The sequence below is a fragment of the Colobus angolensis genome, unplaced genomic scaffold (genome assembly GCF_000951035.1).
Source record: "Colobus angolensis palliatus isolate OR3802 unplaced genomic scaffold, Cang.pa_1.0 Scaffold162, whole genome shotgun sequence".
NCBI lineage: Eukaryota > Metazoa > Chordata > Mammalia > Primates > Cercopithecidae > Colobus > Colobus angolensis.
This window is the reverse complement of record NW_012114733.1, coordinates 5,359,276-5,383,377: the sequence shown is the minus strand read 5'-3', so window position 1 is coordinate 5,383,377 and position 24,102 is coordinate 5,359,276. Positions and strand designations below refer to the sequence as shown.

The 24,102-nt window shown below is 36.4% G+C and overlaps 1 protein-coding gene and 1 pseudogene across 5 annotated transcripts in view; both read left to right on the top strand.

Moving 5' to 3' along the window:
• The window catches only part of JAK2 (Janus kinase 2), a 158,410-nt gene that overhangs the window by 58,363 nt on the left and 75,945 nt on the right, over positions 1-24,102 (top strand). For 3 of the 4 annotated variants that reach the window (XM_011937329.1, XM_011937330.1, XM_011937328.1), the window contains 5 exons: positions 1,685-1,808; positions 9,778-9,895; positions 17,169-17,314; positions 21,078-21,399; positions 22,181-22,300. In XM_011937329.1, the coding sequence (XP_011792719.1) occupies positions 1,685-1,808; positions 9,778-9,895; positions 17,169-17,314; positions 21,078-21,399; positions 22,181-22,300 (830 nt within the window). Of the gene's footprint in view, positions 1-1,684; positions 1,809-7,254; positions 7,617-9,777; positions 9,896-17,168; positions 17,315-21,077; positions 21,400-22,180; positions 22,301-24,102 lie in introns of those variants that run through there. The other variant, XM_011937331.1, reaches the window with a different exon arrangement.
• LOC105508461 lies at positions 7,102-7,849 on the top strand (annotated as a pseudogene). Its single transcript, XR_001001272.1, has 2 exons — positions 7,102-7,510; positions 7,649-7,849. The product of XR_001001272.1 is annotated as a casein kinase I isoform gamma-2-like (transcript).

Here is a 24,102-nt window from a genome sequence, read left to right as displayed (position 1 = left end):
CCTTGGTAAAGTGCAGTATTAGGGTGGGAGTTACCCGATTTTCCAGGTGTTGTGTGTCTCAATTTCCTTTGGCTAGGAAAAGGAATTCCCTTCCCTCTTGCGCTTCCCAGGTGAGGCGATGCTTCGCCCTGCTTGAGCTCTTGCTGGTCGGGCTGCACCCGTGGACCAGCACCAACTGTCTGACCCGCCCCAGTGAGATGAACCCGGTACCTCAGTTGAAAATGCAGAAATCACCCATCTTCTGTGTCGCTCACGCTGGGAGCTGGAGGCTAGAGCTGTTCCTATTCGTCCATCTTGGGCACGCCCCCTCGGTTTCTTTTCTTAAACCTCATGAACCAACCTCTAGCCTCCTAGAGAAACTAGAAAAGAAACTACTTTTCTTCTGTAGTTTCCTCACCTCTTTCAGCCTTCACAGATTTGAAGATAATTAGGGCCTTGCTCTGGTTTAGGGTTTGGCTTCAGGGAATATTGTGGCTGGTTTGATCTTCTATCTAGACCACTCAAACTTTTGCACATCATCAATAAAGCTGTTTTGCTGTCTTACCATTTTTTTTTGAGACGGAGTCTCGCTCTGTCGCCCAGGTGGAGTGCAGTGGCTGGATCTCAGCTCACTGCAAGCTCTGCCTCCCGGGTTCCCGCCATTCTCCTGCCTCAGCCTCCCAAGTAGCTGGGACCACAGGCGCCCGCCACCTTGCCCGGCTAAGTTTTTTGTATTTTTTAGTAGAGACGGGGTTTCACCGTGTTAGCCAGGATGGTCTCGATCTCCTGACCTCGTGATCCGCCCGTCTCGGCCTCCCAAAGTGCTGGGATTACAGGCTTGAGCCACCGCGCCCGGCCTGATGTCTTATCATTTATGTATTTACTGTAGTAGCACTTTTAATTTCATTCAGAAACTTTTTCTTTGCATTCAGAACTTAATTGACTGGTGCAGGAGGCCTGGCTTTTAGCCTATCTTGGCATTTGATATACCTTCCTCACTTAGTTTAATCATTTCTAGTGTTTGATTTAGAGTGAGAGATATGCAACTCTTCAATATATGAAACTCTTCCTTTCCCTGGAATGTCTAGAGGCCATTGTAGGATTATTAATTCACCTATTTTCCATACTGTTGTATCTCAGGGAATAGAAAGGCCTAAGGAGAGGGAGTGAGACAGGAATGGCTATTGCTGGAGCAGTCAGAACACACACAGCATTTATTGCTTATGTTTGTCATCTTATATGGGCACGGTTCATGGCGGCCCCAAACGATTACAATTGTAATGTCAAAGATCACTGATCACAGATCATCATAACTGATATAATAATAATGAAAAAGTTTGTAATATTGCAAGAATTACCAAAATGTGTCATAGAGACACAAAGTGAGCACATGCTGTTGGAAAAATGGTGCTGACAGTCTTACCAGATTCACAGTTGCTGTAAATCCTTATTTTGTAAAGAAAAAAAACCCACAATATCTGCGAAGTACAATAATGCAGAGTGCACTAAAATGAAGTATGTTTGTATAAAAAAAATTGTGATTAATAATTCAGCTGTAGGGAGTGGAATATCAGAAGATTTCGACTGCTACTACATTTCATCCTGATTTTAAGAGTTGTTACTTTAGCCTCATTACAAACTATAGGTGCTATGTAAATGTTCTGTTGTGTATCTTTAATAAATCCTTTCTCTGCTTCTTTTCTAGGTATCACACCTGTGTATCATAATATGTTTGCTTTAATGAGTGAAACAGAAAGGATCTGGTATCCACCCAACCATGTCTTCCATATAGATGAGTCAACCAGGCATAATGTACTCTACAGAATAAGGTACTTTCTTCAGTAAAGTAACTCACTTAATGCTAAAAGGCAAAATGGGAGAAATTATCAAATATTTTTGAATTGCAAGGTAGTTAATACCAGAGACCTGAACCAATTAGTTAGCACTCATTTAAGATTTCATTTAAGATTCTGTTTCTCCATCAGAGAAACTGTTCATACATGTTGTTTAAGTAGAATATTCTGAGAATAAAGCTGTTTTGGTGGGATGCCACTTAACTCCTTATGATTATAATTAAATAAGTAAAAAAAAAATCAGAATGGGCTTTATTAACAAAATCCTAAATGTTTGGGATGTTGCTGGTTTGTGCAATGTTTTGCACAATAAAATGCAATTTCACATCTTATCTTTATAAAGAACTTTTAAAAAAGTTGTTGTGAAGAAAAGAGACTTTTCCCAGTGTGTATCTGCAGCCTCAAATTGTAAGTTAATTTATATAATTTATGGTAATGTGTAATGCCTATTTAGAGAAATCTAGAAGTATTTTTTTGCTCGAAAGGATGAAACAAAGATATGTTTGATTTGTGTCTCATAAATACCTGTGATTTTTCTAAGCATTTATATGTATATATATATATATATACACATAAAATTCATCATAACTTAAGGAGGTATTAAGATTCCCACATTAAAGATAAAGAATTTAGAGGACTGAGAAACAATATTACTCAAATTTATTCATGGTCACACAGCTAGGAATTGGGAGTCAGGTTCAAATCCAAGCCTAGTTTGCTTCATAAGCTTGCCTCTTAACCACCTCATGTGTACTTCATTAAAGAGGTAATGTATATATAGTATTTATTATTGTGCCTATCACTTCGTGCTCTCTCAATAAATTTTAGTATTGTTTTACTTCTTTCCCTTCCCCATTCTGTATACAAATATGCAATTGGATGTGTTTGCATTTACTGGTATCTAATGTATACTTTGCACTGAGTTCAAAAAATTATTTTTGATATAATTATTGAAAAGACGGTGAAAAAATCAATAAATGTTCAAATAATAGATGTACAATAATCAATAGCATTATTATATGCAAGCAACCACTTACATAATAGATAAAGAAGATCCTATTCAATATAGCTACAAAAACCCTTAACTAACCAGGAATGGTCTTAATAAGAAAAAACACAAGATGGTATAGGAAAATTAGAAACTTATTTGAAGAATATGAAGAATTAGGACATAATACTGGAATAGGCAGATGGAATATTACAAAGATCAATTTCTCTTACACTATGTGCTAAGCTCTAAGCCAATTAAAATCCTAACAAAGGCATTTTAGGGAATTGGACACATTACTTTGTTAATTTAGAATTATTAAATAAGATAGCCATAAGAAAGAAGACTTATCTGGGAATTGTGAAATATTTTGTCCCAGGAGATATTTTCACATTATATGAAAATACAAAATGGTATCTATTATTAAAGCCACATAATTAAATTCAGAATCATAACCTAAATAATGAGAATGATGGGGCCAGTATATCTTGAAAGTACTCCTTCATACATATAGAAACGTAATATATGAAGAAATCTTTTCACATTAATGTGGAAGGGAGAGATTAGTCAATAAATGGGGGTGGGATAGTTGATTAGCTGTTCGAATAAAATTTTAGCTTCTTTCTTTATAATGTATATCAGATAAATTATAGATTGACTAAAGATCAGATTGATATGTAAATAGAAATGTAAAGAAAATCAAACTATAAAAGTCTGAATTGGAACTGAATTCAGGTCCTTGGGAAAATACCATTTAAACTGCAAAACAATAGAAGAAATCATATGGGAATGATTGCAATTGTCGACTGTAAAAATTTTCAGATGTCTGAAGGTTTCCTCTTAAAATGGAAAGGCAAACTGTAAAGATAGTTTCAACAAATCAGATAAAAGGTTAGTATTCTTATAAGTATAAAATTAAAAACACTGTATCCATTAAACAGTAACTTAATGTACATGAAGAAATAGTGTCACTAGTTATGAGAATAATGCACATAGTTACAACTATTCATTGGTCTCATAACTAGTGATGCTGAGAATTTTTTGAAAAGGCCATTAATGATTTGTTTTTCTTTTGTTAAATATTTCTTCATGTACATTAATTGTTTAATGGATAGTGTTTTTAATGCCAACAAGTTAGAGGATCAAGATGAAATGGACAAATTCCTAGAAAGACACAAGTTATAGGAACTGCTAAAAGAAAGAACAGAAAGTTTGAATAGGTCTATGACAAGTAAAGAAATCAAATTAGTAATTTTTATAAAAGCCCAGGCCCAAGTGGCTTCACTTGTGAATTCTGTCACACATTAAAAGAATTATTACCAGTTATTCACAAAAAATAGCAAAGGAAGGAGGATTTTCCAACTATTTCTGTGAGTTAAGTATTACCCTGATAACAAATTCAGACAAAGATATCTAGAAGAAAAGAAAACTACAGACCAATGTTGTAGGTAGAAAATCAACAAAATACTCGCAAATTGAATCCAGCAATACAGCTTGAATATGTCTTATCTGAAATGCTTGGGACCAGAAATGTTTTGGATTTTGGATTTTTTTCAGATTTTTAGAATATTTGCAGAGTATACACTGGTTGAACATACCTAATCTAAAAATCTAAAGTCTGAAATGCTCTAATGAATATTTCTTTTGCACATCAGGTTAGTGCTCTAAAGGTTTTGGATTTTGGAGCATTTCAGGTTTCAGATTTTCAGATTAGGAATGCTCGTGTGTTTACAAAAATATTAAATACCATGACCAGGTGGGATTTATCCCAGGAAATACAAGGTTAGTGTAGCTTCCAAAAATCAATCAATGTAATATACCACATTAATAGAATAAATGACCAAAACCACATAATCATCCCAATAGACACAGAAAAAGTATTTGATAAAATCCAACATCCCATCATTATAAAAAAACTCAACACAATAGGAATAGCAAGGAACTTCCTCAATTTGTTCAAGGGCATCTATAAAAAAATCCAAAAGTAATGTCGTACTTAATGGTGAAAGACTGAATGCCTTCTCTCTATGATCAGGAATGAGATGAGGATAGCTACTCTTACTACTTTGATTTAACACTATACTGTAGATTCAGGGTGGGGAAATAAGGCAAGAAAAAGAAATAAAAGGCATTTATATTGGAAAATAAGAAGTAAAACTGTAGTCATCCCACTGTATCCATGGGTTTCACATCCATGGATTAAACCAACTGCAGATTGAAAATATATGGAAAAAAAGTTGTGCTTGTCATTATTCCCTAAAGAATACAGTATAACAATTATTTACATAACATTTACATTGTATTAGATATTATAAGTAGTCTAGAGATTTTAAAGTATACTGAAGTATGTGCACAGGTTATATGCAAATAGTATATCAGGAACATGAGTATTTGCAGATTTTGGTAGGTGTGGGAGGTTCTGGAACTAGTACTGCATAGATAGCAAAGGATGATTGTGTATTCACAGATTACATGACCTTGCATATTAAAAATCCTAAGGAATTAATAAAAAACTATTAGAACTAATAAATGAGCTCAGGTCAGTTGCAGAATAGAAGATCAATATATAAAAATCAGTTGTATTTTTATACACAAAGAACAATCCAAAAATGAAATTAAAAAAATTTCATTAACAATAGCATAACAAATTTTTAGGAATAACCTTAACAAAAAGTGTAAAATGTATACACTGAGAAATATAAAACATCATTGAACGAAATTAAGGAAACACCTAAATAAATGGAAAGATATCTCATAGAGGACTTCATATTTTTAATATGGCAATACTCCTTAATTGATCTCTATGTTCAGTGCAATTCCTACTGAAATCCTAGCTGTCTTTATTGCAGAAATTGACAAGTTAATCATAAATTTATATAAAAGCAAAGGGACTTAGCATAGCTAAAACAGTCTTGAAAAAGAACAAAGTTTGAAGACTATACTTCCTAATTTCAAAATTTATTACAAAACTACAGTAATCAAGACAATGTGGTACTAACTTAAGGATGAATATACAGATTAATGGAAAGGAATTGACAGTCTCAATATAATTTCTCACATTGATGGTAATTGATTTTTGATCAGGGTGCCAAGACAATTCATGGGCAAAGAATAGTCTTTTTAAATAATAGTTCTGGGACAACTGGATATCCACATGTAAAATAATGAAGTAAGACATCTACTTCACACTATATATAAAAAAAAAAGCTTAAAGTGGATCGTAGGCCTATATATAAGAGCTAAACTTATTAAAACTCCAAGAAGAAACACAAGTCTTTGTGTACTTAAATTAGGCAGTGGTTTCTTAGATATGACACCAAAAGCTCAAGTGACAAGAAAAATAGTTGTTAGACTTTATCAAAGTTAAAAACATCTGTGCGTCAAAGGACACTATCAAAAATGTGAAAAGACAACCCACAAAATGGAAGAAAATGGGAATCATATATCTGATAACTGTCTTATCTCCAGAATATAAAAGAATTCTTAACAGCTCAACAATACAACTTAATCTAAAAAGTAGGCAAGGGACTTGAATAGACATTTTTCCAAATAAGACATACAAATGGCCAATAAGCAAGTAAAAAGATGCCCAACAGGCGGGCCCCAGAGCGGGCTCAGGGGAGCGTGGCGTGCCAGGCGCCTCCCGCCTAGAACATACGGAGGCTGGCCCAGGCGGCGCAGGAGCTGGAGCAGGGCCCAAGTGGGCGTCCGAGCCGGAGCGGAAGTGGGAGAGGGGCCGGAGCGGGCGTCCGCGCCGCGCTGCTGAAGCCTGGCCGGCCGCCCAGACACTGCCTGCGGCCCGGCCATGGCAGAGCCAAGGAAAGGATCTCTATACAAACAAATACGTGGCTGTCAAATTGGAGCTGATCACTTGTCCTGGGCCCCACAGCTGCACCTGGGGTACTGGTTCTACAAGCGGCTCAACGCCACTGAGGGCTCCCCTCAGGCCTACTACCTACTACTTCGGCATGTGCTGAAAGTACAACGCCATGGTGCTGGAGCTGCTGGGGCCCAGCCTGGAGGACCTGTTCGACCTTCACGCTAAAGACGGTGCTCCTGATCGCCATCCAGCTGATCGCACGCATGGAGTATGTGCACACTAAGAGCCTCATTTACCAGGACGTGTAGTCCGAGAACTTCGTGGTGTGGCGCCCGGGGACCAAGCAGCAGGTCGCCATCCACATTATCAACTTCGGGCTGGCCAAGGGGTACACTGGCCTTCAGACCAAGAAGCACATCCCGTACCGTGAGCACAAGAGCTTGACAGGCAGGGCGTGCTACATGAACATCAACATGCACCTGGGCAAGGAGCAGAGCCACTGCAGTGACCTGGAGGTGCTGGGCCACATGTTCATGTACTTCCTGTGCAGCAGCCTCCCCTGGCAGGGGCTCAAGGCCGACACAATCATGAGCGGTACAGAATATCGGGAACACCAAGCGCACCACGCCCATCCAAGTGCTCAGCTAGAACTTCCCAGAGGAGATGGCCACATACCTGCACTACATGCGGTGCCTGGACTTCGAGAAACCCGACTGTGACTACCTGCGGAAGCTCTCCACCAACCTCTTCGACCGAGGCGGCTTCGTGTTCGACTCTGAGTACCACTGGCCCAGGAAGCCCTTGGCGACCCCCATCGGCACTGTCCACACCCAGCGGCCCTCCCAGCCTCAGCTTTGGGACAAAGATCAGCCACACAGCAAAAACCAGGTGCTGACCTCCACCAATGGGGAGCTGAACGCGGACAACCCCACGGCCGGCCACTCCAGCGCCCATCATGGCGCCTGCAGAGATGGAGGTGGGCGATGAAACCAAATGCTGCTGTTTCTTCCCCCTGAATCTTCTCCGTGCAGCCCCTTGGGACGTGAGCTCAAGCCAGACTCTGGCTGGAAGCCGGGACGCAGACTTCAGGGGCCGCACCTGTCTCAGCCGGTGGCCCCATCCCCCAGACGAGGGGTCAGTCACTTCCTTCACATAAGACTGGCCAAAATTTCTACACCTGTGTCTAGTCCGCCCCTCCAAGAGCATTAACTATTTAAAACAAGGAAAAAGAGGAGGGGGGAAGACCCCTTCTGCCCCCAAACCTGCCCCTCCATTTCTTTGCTGAAGTGAATAGTGCGATCCTGGAGGCCCTCAGGGCTGAGGCCTGGCCCCGGCCCTGCCATCCGCCCCTGTTAGCTTCATAAAGTCTAGCTTCTCTCCCTCGATCCAAAGGCCGTTTTCTGGAGGGGAGGGCAGGCCTGGCCTGGAGTGGTGCTGTGGGGCTATCTTGCCCAGGCCCACCTGGGAGGGACACAGGCATTGCTGCCAGGGGTGAGGCTGTGCCCCAGGCTTCCCCAAAACTAAAGGGGAAGGGAGGGGTGGGGCCGCGGCTGAAGCCAGCTCCGCACCCAAAATGCTGCACCAAAGCCCCGGCGCCGCACGCACGGCCACTGCAGCCTTTCCCAGCCTCGTCCCGGCGAGGGGCAGGTGGGCCCTGCTAGGAGGGTGCTTCTCGAGGCACCTGTTCCCGGAGGCTGTGCTCCGACCCTCAGAACCTGAGGGGGGTGGGCCGGCTGGCGTTGCCTAGCTCGGCCCCTGGGCTCTGCTGCGTGGGGGTGCGCGGGCATGGGGCTTCCTGTCTCTGTGCTCTGCCACCCGGCAAGCAGCCGCAGACAAAATGCCTTAAAGCCCCCGGCTCAGCCCCGCAGGTGTATGTGCAGGGGCCTGGGGGCGGCTCTGGACTGGCTGGCGGTCCCCCAGCGGGTCAGCTTGAGGCCGTGCCCAGGGCGGTGGCCCTGAGTCTGGTTTTTGCTTTACCGAGTGTACAGGAATGGCATTTACGTTTCTCTGATGCTCTTTTGAAGCCATACAACTTAGGGGCTTTTTTAAAAAAAAAAGAAAAGAAAAATGAAACCCCCCCAAAAAAGATGCCTAACATCATTGGTCATTAGAGAAAAGTCAATCAAAACCACAATGGGATAATAGATCTTACAAGGATGGCAAAAATCAGAAAGACAAACAATAACAAGTGTTAGAGGATTTGGACTAGTTTGGAAGCCATATATTGCTATTGGGAATGTAAAGTGGTACTGCTACTTTGGAAAACAGTTTGGCCATTCCTCAAAAGGATAAACACAGAGTTACCATATGACCCAGCAATTCTACTTCTAGATATATATGCAATAGAAATGAAAACATATATCCACAAAAACTTGTACATGACTCTTCATACCAGCATTATTCACAATAGCAAAATAATAGAAACACTCCCAAATGTCTGTCAGGCGATGAATGGATACGGAAAAAGTGGTATATTCGTACAATGAAATATTAATTTGGCAATAAAAGGGAACCAAGTAATGATACATGCTCTAATGTGGATGAACCCTGAAAACATATGCTGAGTGAAAGAAGGTAGACAGGCCACATGTTCTAAAATTAGAGCGTGGTGATATTTGTATAATGCTATGAATAAACTAAAAACATTGAATTTTACACTTTAAGTGGGTGGACTTTATGATAATTATATCTCAATAAAGGTGTTACTGAAAGACTCAATATAGAGTATTCTTTGTTTCTTTGAAGGACAAGTTTTTAACTTCCATTTCTCCAAAGAAGCAATTATTTGTTTTTATGTCAAATTAGCATTTTCAGATTATCTACTGGTGTTACTGGATTAAATTATGTTTTTACTTTTTGTTAAGGTTTTATTTCTACATTTTTTGTTTCCTATTGCTTCTACATTATGTGCACTGAAGGAGGTAGTATATTGATTTTACACTTACATTTCTTGTATTTTCTGCCTATATTAGTGTTATCCACATATCCTTTTGTCTCTAATATATATTTAATACTGTTAGCTGTGTTTTCTAAGTATGGGGTAATACCTTTCAGTATGCTGTAGTTGACTATATATAGATAGTATGTTTGTATATGAACTGTTTGGAAGCTGACCAAATGTTTTTATTATCTTGTAGATTTTACTTTCCTCGTTGGTATTGCAGCGGCAGCAACAGAGCCTATCGGCATGGAATATCTCGAGGTGCTGAAGCTCCTCTTCTTGATGACTTTGTCATGTCTTACCTCTTTGCTCAGGTATGATTATACTATCTTACTTGTACATGTGTTAAATGATAAATATTTTGCTGTTTAGTAAGTCACTTAATCAGGAAAAACTTCACATATGGGAAAATTGCAGTTCTGTCTTGCACAGCAGGTGCAGAGAAGTAACAAAATTGAGTCTTTTTAGCACTAGTTTTTAATCCCCTGGTTTATGGATAATAGAATATATTTTATAAAGTTTTTTTGGATTGATCCTTTTGAATTTCTTTTTTTTTTAGGACTTTAGGTCATTTTAAGGATTTCACAAGGTATAGACTGAGGTTTACAGCATGATTCATGTAGGCATATGTGGCTAAAATATTAGTAACATTTCTTTAGGGTTTTAAAAAAAATTTTGGACAATTTCAGGCTTACACAATGGACAATGAACTGTAGAGGAAGTAGGCTACATAAAAAATAAGCTATGATAGTTTGTGTAGCTGTTTATAGGAAGGTGACTGGATGCTGATACTTAGTCTAAGAGCTACATTCAAGTTATTTGTTCACTAATACAGTTATGTCAGATTTTGGTATTGTGTTGGTATTTCATAATGCTTTCTTCTCTAGTACCTTGATTTAAATAGTAATTGAAATATTTTGTCATTAAATAACTTGTTTTTATGTGCTGCTAGACTAGTATGAATAGAAACTAAAGGAAGAAAATATATTAGTGCTCTTGGGTAAAAATATGCACTTGGTGTCCCCAAGGTATCAGGAGTTCTAAATCTGATTTGCTAATATTGTAGGAAATAAGCCCACAAATCCTCATGGCTCGCATTTCCGAGAAGCAGCCTAGTAAGGCTAGTTCAGTTTATGAACAACAAAAGCAAAAATATTTCTCTATTGGGGTATGAGACCAGCAAACTTTATTTTTATTGTGGTAAGAAATATATAATAAAAATGACCATTTTAAGTGTGCAGTTCAGTTGTATTAAATACAAACACATTGTTGTACAATCATCACCACCATCCATCTCCAGAACATTTTTCATATTCCCAAATGGAAATTTCATACCCATTAAATAATAACTCTCTATTTCCCACTCCCAATGGCCTTTCGCAGTCACCATTCTACTTTTGACTATAAATCTGTCTTTTCTAGGTACCTCATACAAATGGAATTATACAGCATTTGTCCTTTTTTGACTGGCTTATTTCACCTAGCATAATGTCTACTAGGTTCATCCATGTTGTAGCATGTGCTAGAATTTCTTTCCTTTTTAAGGCTGAACAATATTTCATTGGATATGCATACTGTATTTTATTTGTTTATTCATCTGTCGATGGATACATGGGTTGCTGCTATGAACATGGGTAAACAAATATTTTCTTGAGTCTGTTTTCAGTTCTTTTGGATATATACCCAGAAGTGTAATTGCTGGATCATATGGTAAATTTATAATTTTTTTGAGGAACTGCTACATTATCTTCTGTAGTGGCTGTACTGTTTTTCAGTCCTACCAGCAGTGCACAAGTGTTCCAATTTCTTAACATCCTCAACAATGCTTTGCTTTGTTTGATAATAGCCATCCCTATGGGTATGAGGTGGTATCATTGTGATTTTGATGCATTACTTCTCTAACAACAAGTGATCACCAACATCTTTTCATATGCTTGTGGCCATCTGTTTGTCTTCTTTGCAGAGATGTCGCTTGTTGGCCATTTGTTTATCTTCTTTGCAGAGATGTCTATTCAAGTCCTTGGTCCATTTTTAAATCAGGTTGTTCGTTTGTTGTTGTTGTATTGTAGAAATTATTATTCTGGATCTTAACTCCTTATAAGATACATGATTTGTACATAGTTTTTCCCATTCTCTAGGTTGCCTTTTCATTCTGTTACTTGTCTTTTGGGAGACAAAAATTTTAAATTTGGCTGTATTCTAATTTATCTATTCTTTTTTGTTTCTTATGTTTTTGGTGTTGTATCCAAGAAATCATTGCCAAATCCAATGTTATGAGGCTTTCTTTCTGTTTTCTTGCAAGAGTTTTATCGTATTAGCTCTTATATTTAGGCCTTGCGTCCATTTTGAGTTAATTTTTGTCTATCATGTAAGGTAAGGGTCCACTTCTTTTGCTTGTGAATATCCAATTTTCCTAGCACCATTTGTTGAAAGACTGTCTTTTCTCCATTGAATGGTCTTGGCACCTTTGTTGAAAATCATTTGACCACCAACTTACTTTTTTATACAGCTCCTTTATCTTTATAGCCATTATAAAAAGAGAGGGGGATGGAAAGAGGCTTCTGAGAATAACTTTTTGAAAATAGGATATTATGAGGTTACAACTTTCTGTTGCTTTTACGGGTATATTATTCACCTGTCCTGCAGAGCTAGTTTATTTTGGGGGCAGGCTAGTTAAGTCCCATTTATAAGCCAAGTTTTCCCAAATTATTCATTCAGCTACTTTAGCCTAACATTAATACTGCAATGTCTAGTATTTTTGATCTAGAAAAATTTTGGTTGATTTCAGAATACTCAATTTTATCCTTCTAGGAAAGACTGTCTTGTCTAGCATGGCAAGATAATTTCACCATATAATTCTAAATTATGTCTGGATAGTACCACAAGCAACTTTCTATTTTTTAATGTTTTTACTTCTCTAAATTTGTGCCCAGAAAATATGATAGTATTTAGATTACTCTAGGATTATACTGTTATTTTATACTATATGCATATTGTACACTATATATAGCAAATTTGACCAGTGGCATTACCAGAATGTAAGAATATCTTGACATCTTTGAATAACCAAAATTAGATAAGCCACTGAACTGTCTTTAAAGTTCTTAAGACAGTACCTATAGGAAGACAGATTTGGAAAAGGTAAGCAAATAAAAATCAAAAGTAAGATGGCCCTTTTAAATTCAGTTTCCTCTGGGAATTAATTGTCTTTATATCATCAAATATGGCTGCTCAGCAAATAAACTGCTGACACGTGAACAACTTTTAATTAATTCATATCTATTCAACAACAAATGGATATTTACCTCATGTTCTTGGCATCATTTTTGATTTTGTGACTGTGACTTTTTTTTATTTCCCTGGCTAATGAAGATGTAAATTTCTTAAGCTCAAATTTTGTCTGCTACTCAGATGAGAAAAGGTTTTCTTTCTTTCTTTATTTTTTTTGTAGAGATGGGGGTCTTTGATGCCCAGGCTGGCATGATCCTAGCTCACTGCAGCCTTGAACTCCTGGGCTCAAGTGATTGTCCTGCTTTAGCCTCATAGCCTCCCGAGTAGCTAGGTACAGGTGTGTGCCACTATGCCTGGCTAATTTTTTTAATTTTGTTTTTGTAGGGATGGCGTCTCACTCTATTGTCCAGGCTGGTTTTAAACTCCTGGCTTCAGATGATCCTCCTACCTCAGCCTCCCAAAGTTCTGGGATTACAGGCATGAGCCACCACACCTGGCCTGAAATTTTTCAGTAGTTTTAATTAAATGAATATTTTGAGGGTACATACTATAATATTTAAGGAATAGTATTTATTATGTTTTGCCATTTGAGACTCTTCCATTTGTAACTTTTCTCTAGTGAATAGTTGATTATGTTTTTAGTTTTGCTATCACTAATTTTTCATATATTTATTGTGTTTTGGTCATGAGTTCCACAGATTTCCACATGAGCAGAATTTGTTATCTACCAGTTCTTTTCTTTTCTTTCTTTTGTTTGAGACAGAGTATCGGGAGAACCTGCTTCCGATGGTTACGTGGTTTCTTTTCTATTTCCTAGGTGTCTTGGCTGGTTTGAGAAATAAAGGGAAAGAGTATAAGAGAGAGAAATTTAAAGCTTGGTGTCCAGGGAAGACATCACATGTCGGCAGGATCCGTGATGTTCCCAGAGCTGTAAAACCAGCAAGTTTTTATTAGCGATTTTCAAAAGGGGAGGGAGTGCACGAATAGGTGTGGGTCACAGAGATCACATACTTCACAAGGTAATAAAATATCACAAAGAAAGTGGAGGCAGGGCGAGATCACAGGACCACAGGATGAGGCGAAATTAAAATTGCTAATGAAGTTTCGGGCACACATTTGTCATTGATAACATCTTATCAGGAAACAGGGTTTGAGAGCACACAACCTGACTGACCAAAATTTATTAGGCGGGAATTTTCCTGTCCTAATAAGCCTGGGAGCGCTACAGGAGACCGAGGCTTTTTTCATCCCTTCAGCTTCCTTGGCACGCTTTAAGGGGGCCATCTACAAACCTACCCTCAGGGCGCATTCTCTTTCTCAGGGATGTTCCTTGCTGAGAAAAAGAATTCAGCGATATTTCTCCTATTTGCTTTTGAAAGAGGAGAAATATGGCTCTGTTCCATCCTGCTCACCTGCGGCCAGAAGTCTTATCTCTGGTGTTCCCTGAGCATTGCTGTTATCCTGTTCTTTTTTCAAGATGCCTAGATTTCATATTGTTCAAACAGACATGCTCTACAAACAATTTGTGCAGTTGACACAATCATCACAGGGTCCTGAGGTGACATATATCCTTCTCAGATTATGAAGAAGATGACAGGATTAAGAGATTAAAGTAAAGACAGGCATAGGAAATCACAAGGGTATTGACTGGGGAAGTGATAAGTGTCCATGAAATCTTCACAAATTGTGTTCAGAGATTGGAGTAAAGACAGGCATAAGAAATTATAAAAGTATTAATTTGGGGAACTAATAAATGTCTATGAAATCTTCACAATTTATGTTCTTCTGCCGCGGCTTCAGCTGGTCCCTCCGTTTGGGGTCCCTGACTTCCTGCAACAAGAGAGTCTCCCACTGTTGCCCAGGCTGGAGGGCAATGGCGTGATTTCGGCTCACTGCAACCTCCGCCTCCTGGGTTCAAGTGATTCTCCTGACTCAGCCTCCCTAGTAGCTGGGATTACAGGTGCCCGCCACTACACCCAGCTAATTTTTTGTATTTTTAGTAGAGATGGGGTTTCACTATGTTGGCCAGGCTGGTCTCAAACTCCTGACCTTGTCGTCTGCCCACTTTGGCTTCCCAAAGTGCTGGGATTACAGGTGTGAGCCACCATGCCCAGAGTATCTACTAGTTCTATATGGAACCAAGGCAAACTATTAAAAAGAATCTACCAAGTCATTGATCATCATCTACTTAAACAGTATAACTTACTTGCCTGTTCTCAAGTGTGGTGAAATAAGTGTTTAAAATTGAGCGAAAATCTGTCTCCTGCCCGAATTAATTTTGTATTAGCAACATTTAGGCCATTGTTTTGGTTAATACTGATTATATGATGGTGTGCGTCTTAATAGTTTATTTTCTTATATGAAAATATCTTCTATATTTTATTAATAAAAAAGCAAATATACTTTTAAATATATGTTTCTTTTAATAAAATTCATTTAAAAAGGTTCCAGTAAAGCTTTAAGTTCATGAGACAAGTTATCAACATCAAAAGAAGGGAAATACAGATGTAGAATATACAAGGCCCTATATTTCTCTTGTCCGGTTTAAAACCTTGATTCACATTGTTATTTTAGGTAATATGGCTCTTACCTTTTTTTCTACAAAGAAAATTGGTATTATGATTAGAATATTTGTACTTTTGCTTTCTTTTTCTTTCTCCCATTACATGTTCAGTCTGATTTATCTGTATTCCTAAATCCTTCAGGTCAAAATCTTAGAACCTCTGTGTTTCTCTCTTCTTCATTCTTTTTACAATATATAGTTAATACAGTATCAGCCTTTTTCAGGATCTTTTAGTATCTTATGTTTCCTGGATCAGATCCTTATTATTTCATATCTGAGCCATACACCAGCCTCTTAAAGAGCCTCTCTGAATACACTTTATTTTCTTCAAGCACTTCTATCATTGCTACTATTCTACTGATGGAAGAGACATGATGAAAATAGATCTCCATAGTTACTAGGATTAGGTCATTCAAGGATACCTGCAGTCTGACCCCAACTTACTTTTCTAGGTTTTAATCCACATTATTTCTTCATATAAACTTCAGTCCCTAATCAAATTAGTTTATGCATCTGAACATAACTTGTGCTTTTTTGTGTGTCTCGTTCCTTCTATTTCTTTACCCTGTTTTGTGTCCATCATACATTTCTTTATTTTTAAACACACTCTGAAGTTTCAAATCTTCCATGAAACCCTTCTTGATTACTCCAACTGAATATAATCTTAACTTTCTCCAAGTTCCTGAAGGAACTTCTGTGTGGTGCTTCCTATATCATGTCTGGCATTAAAATTATTTGCTTCCGTTTAGCTTCTAAGCTAAATTTTGGTCCCCTTGATGACTGAGACCACATCTTATACAGTCATGTGTCACTTACTTATGGGCATATATTCTGAGAAATACGTTGTTAGGCAGTTTTACTATTCTGTGATTATCATGTATTGTACTTATACAAACCTATATGGTATAGCCTAGTATATGCCTAGTCTATATGGTATAGCCTATTATTGCTCTAGGCTACAAACCTATATAGCATGTTGCTGTACTGAATATTGTAGGGAATTGTAACACAATGGTAAGTATTTGTGTAGTTAAACATATATAAACATAAAAAAGGTACAGTACAAATGCAGTATTACAATCTTATGGAACCATCATTATATATGTGGTCTGACATTGACCAAAACATTGTTATGGGGCACATGGCTATTTCTTTGTATCCAACACCATTTGTAGTATGATGCTTCCAACATAATTGGAGTTCAGTATATATTTAATTCAGTAATATCTATTTTAATTTAGGTGATTTTTATGTAGAAGATATAAATTGAAGATATATGCAATGAAATAGGCTGATGTTGTGTGTACTTTGTAATTGGGAACCCAGTGTAAATCAGCTTCCATTTGCAAATGAACTTTTATTAAAATTGTATTGCAAAATGAATGAAAATTAAAGGAGGAATTTATTTATTTATTATTTTAGAGACTGGGTCTTGGTCTGTCACTCAGATGGGGTGCAGTGGTGTGATCATAGCTCAAGAGATCCTCCTACCTCAGCCCCCCGAGTAGCTGGGACTGCAGGTGTGTGCCACCATGCCTGACTAATTTTTAAATTTTTTGTAGAGACGAGATCTTGTTACGTTGCCCAGGCTGGTCTCAATCTCCTGGACTCAAGTGATCTTCATGCCTTGGCCTCCCAAAGTTCTGGGATTACGGGCATGAGCCTCTGAGCCTGGCCAATTTGTAGCTTGTAAATGCGCATGTTCTGAAAATTATGATTAAAATACAATCATAGATTAAAACATGTTAATGAAACTTATGATGAGATATTTCCTTCTAAATTTCTGGTTTCAGTGGCGGCATGATTTTGTGCATGGATGGATAAAAGTACCTGTGACTCATGAAACACAGGAAGAATGTCTTGGGATGGCAGTGTTAGATATGATGAGAATAGCCAAAGAAAATGATCAAACCCCACTGGCCATCTATAACTCTATCAGGTAATATTCTTTTGCAAATCCTTACACGTAAGTGTGAGTAGAGATTTTATATAATTCCTATGTATTTTCTCTGTTTACCCATGGCTTTTGATTTTTTAATACTGGTTAAGTACCCCTTATCTAAAATGCTTGGAATCAGAAATGTTTCAGATTTTGGATATTTCCAGATTTTGGAATATTGGCATTGAACTTAACAGTTGAGCAACCCTAATCTAAAATGCTCTAATGAGCATTTCCTTTGAACATCATGTTGACATTCAAAAAGTTCTGGGTTTTGGAACATTTCAGATTTCAGATATTTGCAAGAGGGATAGTCAACCTGTAATAAAAAATCATATGGGTAAGTTTTTTATCTTGGGAGTAACACACACTTTGTAAGGTGAAATTATTGAAAGAGTTGTATTACAGGAAATATCATAGGTATTAAATATCTATTATTTGATTTCATTTATTCTGAGATGGCTAGGTAAGTTCAGAGAAATGGAAGAAACACCTGGAGGCATACTTTTTGATAGCAGATCCTCTAGCTGGCTATATAAATGACCTGAATAAGTATTTCCCAAATGGTGGTGTATTACTTTATTTGCATTAGAATCACATGGGGGTGTCTGTTAAAATCAAAGATTTCTGGGTCCTAATCCAAGAGATTTGGATTCAGTAAATCCGAGTTGAAGCCCACAAATATGAATTTTTACAGGTGCTCTAGGGTATTCTTATACAAGTGATCCAAACTCTGCATTTTATTCTTCTGCATATTGAACTTGACAATCATGGCTAATAACAGTTTTCTGAAACTCTACAGGCTATAAAACTACTTTTAAAAAAGGTATATATAAGAATGGTTTGACTTTAAGTTTGAAGGCTAAATATGTGTTTTATATATTACATACTTTACCAGATTAAAAATTTGAGTATGTCATGAATGTGCTTAAAGCTTCCTTTTTTGAAATTGTTCTCCCAGTAACTGGCTTTAGTAATTTCTTTGCCCTGTCATCAAAACAGTTACATACCCAATTTGTAGCGTATCAATTTCTGTATTTCTCTCTTTGGTTTTAAATATTCTTGTTTTACTTTCAGATGTCTGTTAGGCCTTAACTCAACAGTGTAAGCCGTAGGGTATAATTTTTGGAACTCAGGAATCTAAAAGATTCCAAAGCCCAAAGGAAAAAAAAAAAAACACATTCATTCACTCATTTGGTAGCTATTTATTGAATACTTGCTGTGTGCCAGGTTATAGTAGAACATAGTTGCAGGAAGAGTATCTTAGATGTCGTTACATAGAAACCAAAGGAATTGAGGGGAACACAGTTGAAGAACAGAAGCTTTGATCCATTGAAGATGAATGTTACAAATATGAAGCCATCTCTAGACTTATGCTATCCTGGAATATTTCTGCTTTGGAAACCATGATGTCATCCAAAGTCTTGGCACAATCTTTCTATGTAGATTGTAGTTTCTTCCAGGTTGAGAATCATGTCATCTATTACTCTTCTCCCTACATTATTTAGTCTAGTGTACTAAACCTGATGACTATTTAGTAACTGTATTTATCTGATTCTTTTAACTCATGCTCTTAGCCAGAATATAAACACATGTGCAAAATGCTGCATCATTCTTTTTTACTGCTTTACTTTAAAAATAGTGTAGATATTAAACATTTATATAAGATTCTGTGATATTTAAGAGTTTATTGAGATAATTTACAAATCATAAATCTCACCCATTTAAAGTGTACAATTTAATATTTTGTATTATATTCACAGGGTTGTATAAAGATTACCACAATCTAATTTTAGAACATTTTCATCCTTTCTGAGAGAAACCCCATGCCCATTAGCATTCAGTCCTCATCCCACTTTCCCCTAGCCTCTGGAAATCACTTTTTGTTTCTGTGGATTTTCCTGTCTCAAACATTTCATATAAATAGAATCATGCAAAATGTGGTGTCGCATTTTTTTGTCTGACTTCTTTCACTTAGTATGATGTTTCCAAGGTTCATTCGTGTTGTAGAATGTATCAGTACTTCATTTCTTTTTATTGCTGAATCGTATTTCATTATATAGATATACCACATTTTGCTTATTTGTTCTTCACTTTATGAAATGTGGGCTGCTTCCATGTTTTGGCTATTGTGACTAATGCGGCTATGAACAGTTGTATATGAGTAATTTTGTGGATGTATTTTTTCATTTTTTCTTGTGCATACATTTAGGAGTGGAAATCCTGGAACATATGGTAACTCTGACTTTTTGAGGAACTGCTTAACTTTTCAAAAGCAGCTGTGCCACATTACATTCACACTAGCAGTACATGAAGAGTTCCAACTTTTTCAGCACTTGTTTCTGTCTGTCTTTATTTTATCCATCCTAGTGGGTAGAAGAGCTGACTCATTCTAGTTTTGATGTTCATTTCTCTAAGGACTACTGGTGTTTGGCATCTTTTCATGTACTTTTTGGCCCTTTGTATGCCTTCTTTAGCGAAGTGTCTATTTGAATTCATTGCTCATTTTTTAATTGGGTTAGTTGTCTTTTAATTGTTGAGTTAAAAAAATTCTTTTTATATTCTGCATACCAGTCTCCACATATAATCATATTTATATGACTTGCCACTATTTCCTCCCATTCTGTGTATTGTTGTTTTACTTTCCTGAAGGTATCATTTGTAGCACAAAAGTTTTAATTTTGAAGTAGTCTAATTTGCCCGATTTTTCTTTTGTGTCTTGTGCCATGTGGAAATGTGGTTTTAGCAATATGGATATCTTTCTTGGTTTTATAGCGAGAGCAGGTTCTCTTGAAATAATGGAACAGAGCCAAATTGGAATGAGTTGAGGGATAAATGGAAGGCAATAAAATGGAAATGGCTATGTACATTCTTTCAAAAAGAGGCCAGATAGGCTGTGGCTAGAGGGAAATGTGGGATTAAGAGGTTTTACATTTTAGATGGGAAGGACATTAATTTAGCACGTCCTTTGTATCTGTGGATTCCACATCTAATATGTCATAGAATGAGGTCCAGAAAGTTTTCCTGGATTTGATGATGCTTGAGCTGAGCCTCGTAGAATGAGTAACTAGATAGGAGATGGATGATTGGAAGAAAGATTAGCATATATTAAGGCATGGAAAATTATTTATTGGTACTTTGAAATAAAATGTTCCTTAGAAGCAGAGAAATAAATTACCTTCTTTAGAATATTGCACATAGAGATGAATGTACAGAAAAGTCAGAACATTTCTAAATGGAATTGTTTTAATCACAAAGGAATTATTAGGAGTTGAAGCTGGCCTAACAAAATAATATACAGAAGTATGTTTGCATAATGAAAATAACTTCCAACAGAATGTAACAATTTCCAAAATTCAGGTAAATTTTTGAGCACAGCATCATAGGAAATATTTGTAGCACAGTTCAATATGTGCCAAAATATTATCTTATAAACCATTAACTCTGGTATATGAAATAAAGAACAGGAATTTTTAGAGACTCTTATTAACTAGACTGAGGATTCATTTCATTAAGGGAAGAAGATTAACATCATCTTTTGTAAACACTGATGATAACTTCAGTGTGTGGATATATTTATATCATCAAACAAAATCTTAAAGTTTTATACTGTATGGATGGGGGTTATGTCAAATTACTCCACTTGGCCACTGTGTTGTAATGCCTACTTAATCATGGAAAAAGGTGGTAACTTCTTTTTCAATTTTTAGATTTATCTTCCAATTTTTGTTTTGTTTTTCTGTATGTGCTTTTGTATCTGCAGCTATAAGACATTCTTACCAAAATGTATTCGAGCAAAGATCCAAGACTATCATATTTTGACAAGGAAGCGAATAAGGTACAGATTTCGCAGATTTATTCAGCAGTTCAGCCAATGCAAAGCCACTGCCAGAAACTTGAAACTTAAGTATCTTATAAATCTGGAAACCCTGCAGTCTGCCTTCTACACAGAGAAATTTGAAGTAAAAGAACCTGGAAGTGGTCCTTCAGGTGAGGAGATTTTTGCAACCATTATAATAACTGGAAACGGTGGAATTCAGTGGTCAAGAGGGAAACATAAAGAAAGTGAGACACTGACAGAACAGGTAATCCTTAATGATATGTTCTTGTTCTTTGTTATTTTAAGTAGAATGGAAATAAAAACAAAGTAATTTTAATCATTTGCAACATGGTCTTGCACTTCTCCCATTTGATAGAAGTGGAAGTTTTTAATAGTGTGAAGCTATCAAGGTCATATAATTCTTTGCCTGCTATTCTTAAATGGTTTTTCATTTAATTTTTTATGACAAAATAATTAGCAATGACTATATTATAGTTTCAGAAAGGTATCAAATTCTAATAGTGATTTTAAAGGAGTTTTGCCTTTCTTTCACTATTAGTGATAACAGAAGGCATAATTATAAAACTCATTAACTAGAAAAGATTAATATTAATTGATTTTATGATAATATATACCTGCTAAATAATTTATTTTTTTAGGTTTGCATTGCAAGTTTTAAATTTATTAGTATCCGTGTTGTTCATAGATTGTTACTAGAGATTTAGAGGGATGGTTTTTTAATTTTTCATCTTTGGTAGTCTCATTTCCAGTTTTCTGGCAGTGGTTTCTACTAATGTTAATTGAATTGAAGAGTGCCATAGCACATTTTAGATTCCTGGCATCATTTAATGCTCTCATTTTTAAGTCAAACAAGATACAGCATAGTCTTAGGGTTAGATTGATAGAGGAAATCATATTTAATAGCTTATCTTATCAATACCTTTATTTTAAAGAATTTGGAATGAATGTTGTCTTCTTCATAAGTCTTGTTTTAAAATGGCTCCATAAATTCTATGTTTTTAATTTTACATGCTTTTAAATTATAGGATTTACAGTTATATTGTGATTTTCCTAATATTATTGATGTCAGTATTAAGCAAGCAAACCAAGAGGGTTCAGATGAAAGCCGAGTTGTAACTATCCATAAGCAAGATGGTAAAAATCTGGTAAGTTTGCTTTATGATTGAATAATAGTTTCATTTTATAATTCTCAGAAATATGTATTTTAGAATCTTAGTACCAAAATTATTGTCTGGTAGGAATTTTGATTGTAGTTTAAAATATAACTCTAAACATAAACATCAGTTCAGTAAACTTTTTGATAACATCTAGCTTTTTGTATTACTATCAACACCATCTTCCTACAGAGTTTCTTGTACATTACCGTACTTTTTTTACTCATTTTTATGATTAGCAAAGCACCAGTTACTTTCTCCCCTATCTCTACTCTAGATTATACTAGTTCTCTGATGTAACGCTCACCCCTAAAATATTTTATTAACAGAGATGTATATGTGCCAGTTATACTGCCTAATTAAAGGAGAAAAATAAAACAATGATGTCTGGAACTTATATAACAAAATGTAAATCAGTCCCAGGTCAGCCCCACCCAAGCTATAAGACATAGTTGATTCTAAAAGATTAACCCTTTCTCTTTTTTTAAATAGCTTCAGAAATCGAATTTATTTTAATATAAATGGAAGAAATGAATTATTTTATACTTTGCTCTTAAGTTTCTCATTTATCTGCTCTGTCTTCTTTTTAATTCAGATGCTTCTTGACCCTTCCTGGCTTAAACTAGTCCTATTAATTTGTCCATTTATCTTAAGTATTTATATGGCTTACCTGTCTGGCTGTTCCAGGGTTATATTACCAAAATTATAACTAATTTGCAACTCACTTAATTCAGCATAGTTTTCTGTTCTTAGATAAAAATATGATAGTACACCACTGCATAGTAGACTGTAAGCCTTTTGAAGGTAAGGATCGTATTTTTATGTGTGTTTGTACCCCCTACACCTTGCACAGTGTACTCACGGCCTAGTTTAGAAAAAGCTTGATAAATATTTTATGGATGCATGAAAGGATGATTAATTATCAACCTCAATGTGGATCTATAATAAATGTTTCTGGGAGAGCTTATTGATCTTAATGTGAACAAACTGTAGAAACCTAAAGAACTTCTCTGTGGGACTGTATTTGGACTTGACTTAATTTTAAGTCTGCAATACAGAGAAGTTAAGTAACTTTCCAAGGGCACGGTGTTGGTTAAGTGGTAGGGCTATTTAAACTCAAATGCATGATTTGAAAACCTAAGCTCTTAAGTGTGACACTAACTTCTTTGCTGAGTATCTGTAAAGCTCCTTAAAAATATTACACAGACATTTTTTTGGAATTGTGTAACAAATTGGGAAGAGCTGACATTTCTGTCTCATATTAAATTTTCTTTTTTAGGGATATATTGTATTTCTCCTTATACCCAAGTATTGTTTTATGTTTTTCAGTAATTCTTGATCATTTTATTCATATTGACACATCATGTTTTTTTTATTTCATTCGTGATATATTATGCTTTTTCTGTTGTTTATTAAGATTAATACTTTTTCTCTGTGTATTTTCCTACCAAATTATATATGGATATAGGAAAATAATTTTTGCTTATTATTGCATTTTCCCAGTGTATTATGTGTTAGTAACATTTTGTTTTTACTCTCGTTTTCCTCTTCATTCTAGCATTTATTTCTTTTTATAATTTTGGTAAAATATACATAATATAAAATTTAGCATCTTAACTATTTTTAAGTGTACAGTTTAGTAGTGTTAAGTATATTCACATTGTTGTGCATCCAATTTCCAGAACTCTTTTATCTTGCAAAATTGAAGTCTATACTCATTAAATAAAAACTCACCATTTCCCCCTCTTCCCAGTCCTCACAAACACCATTCTACTTTCTTTTTTTTTTTTTTT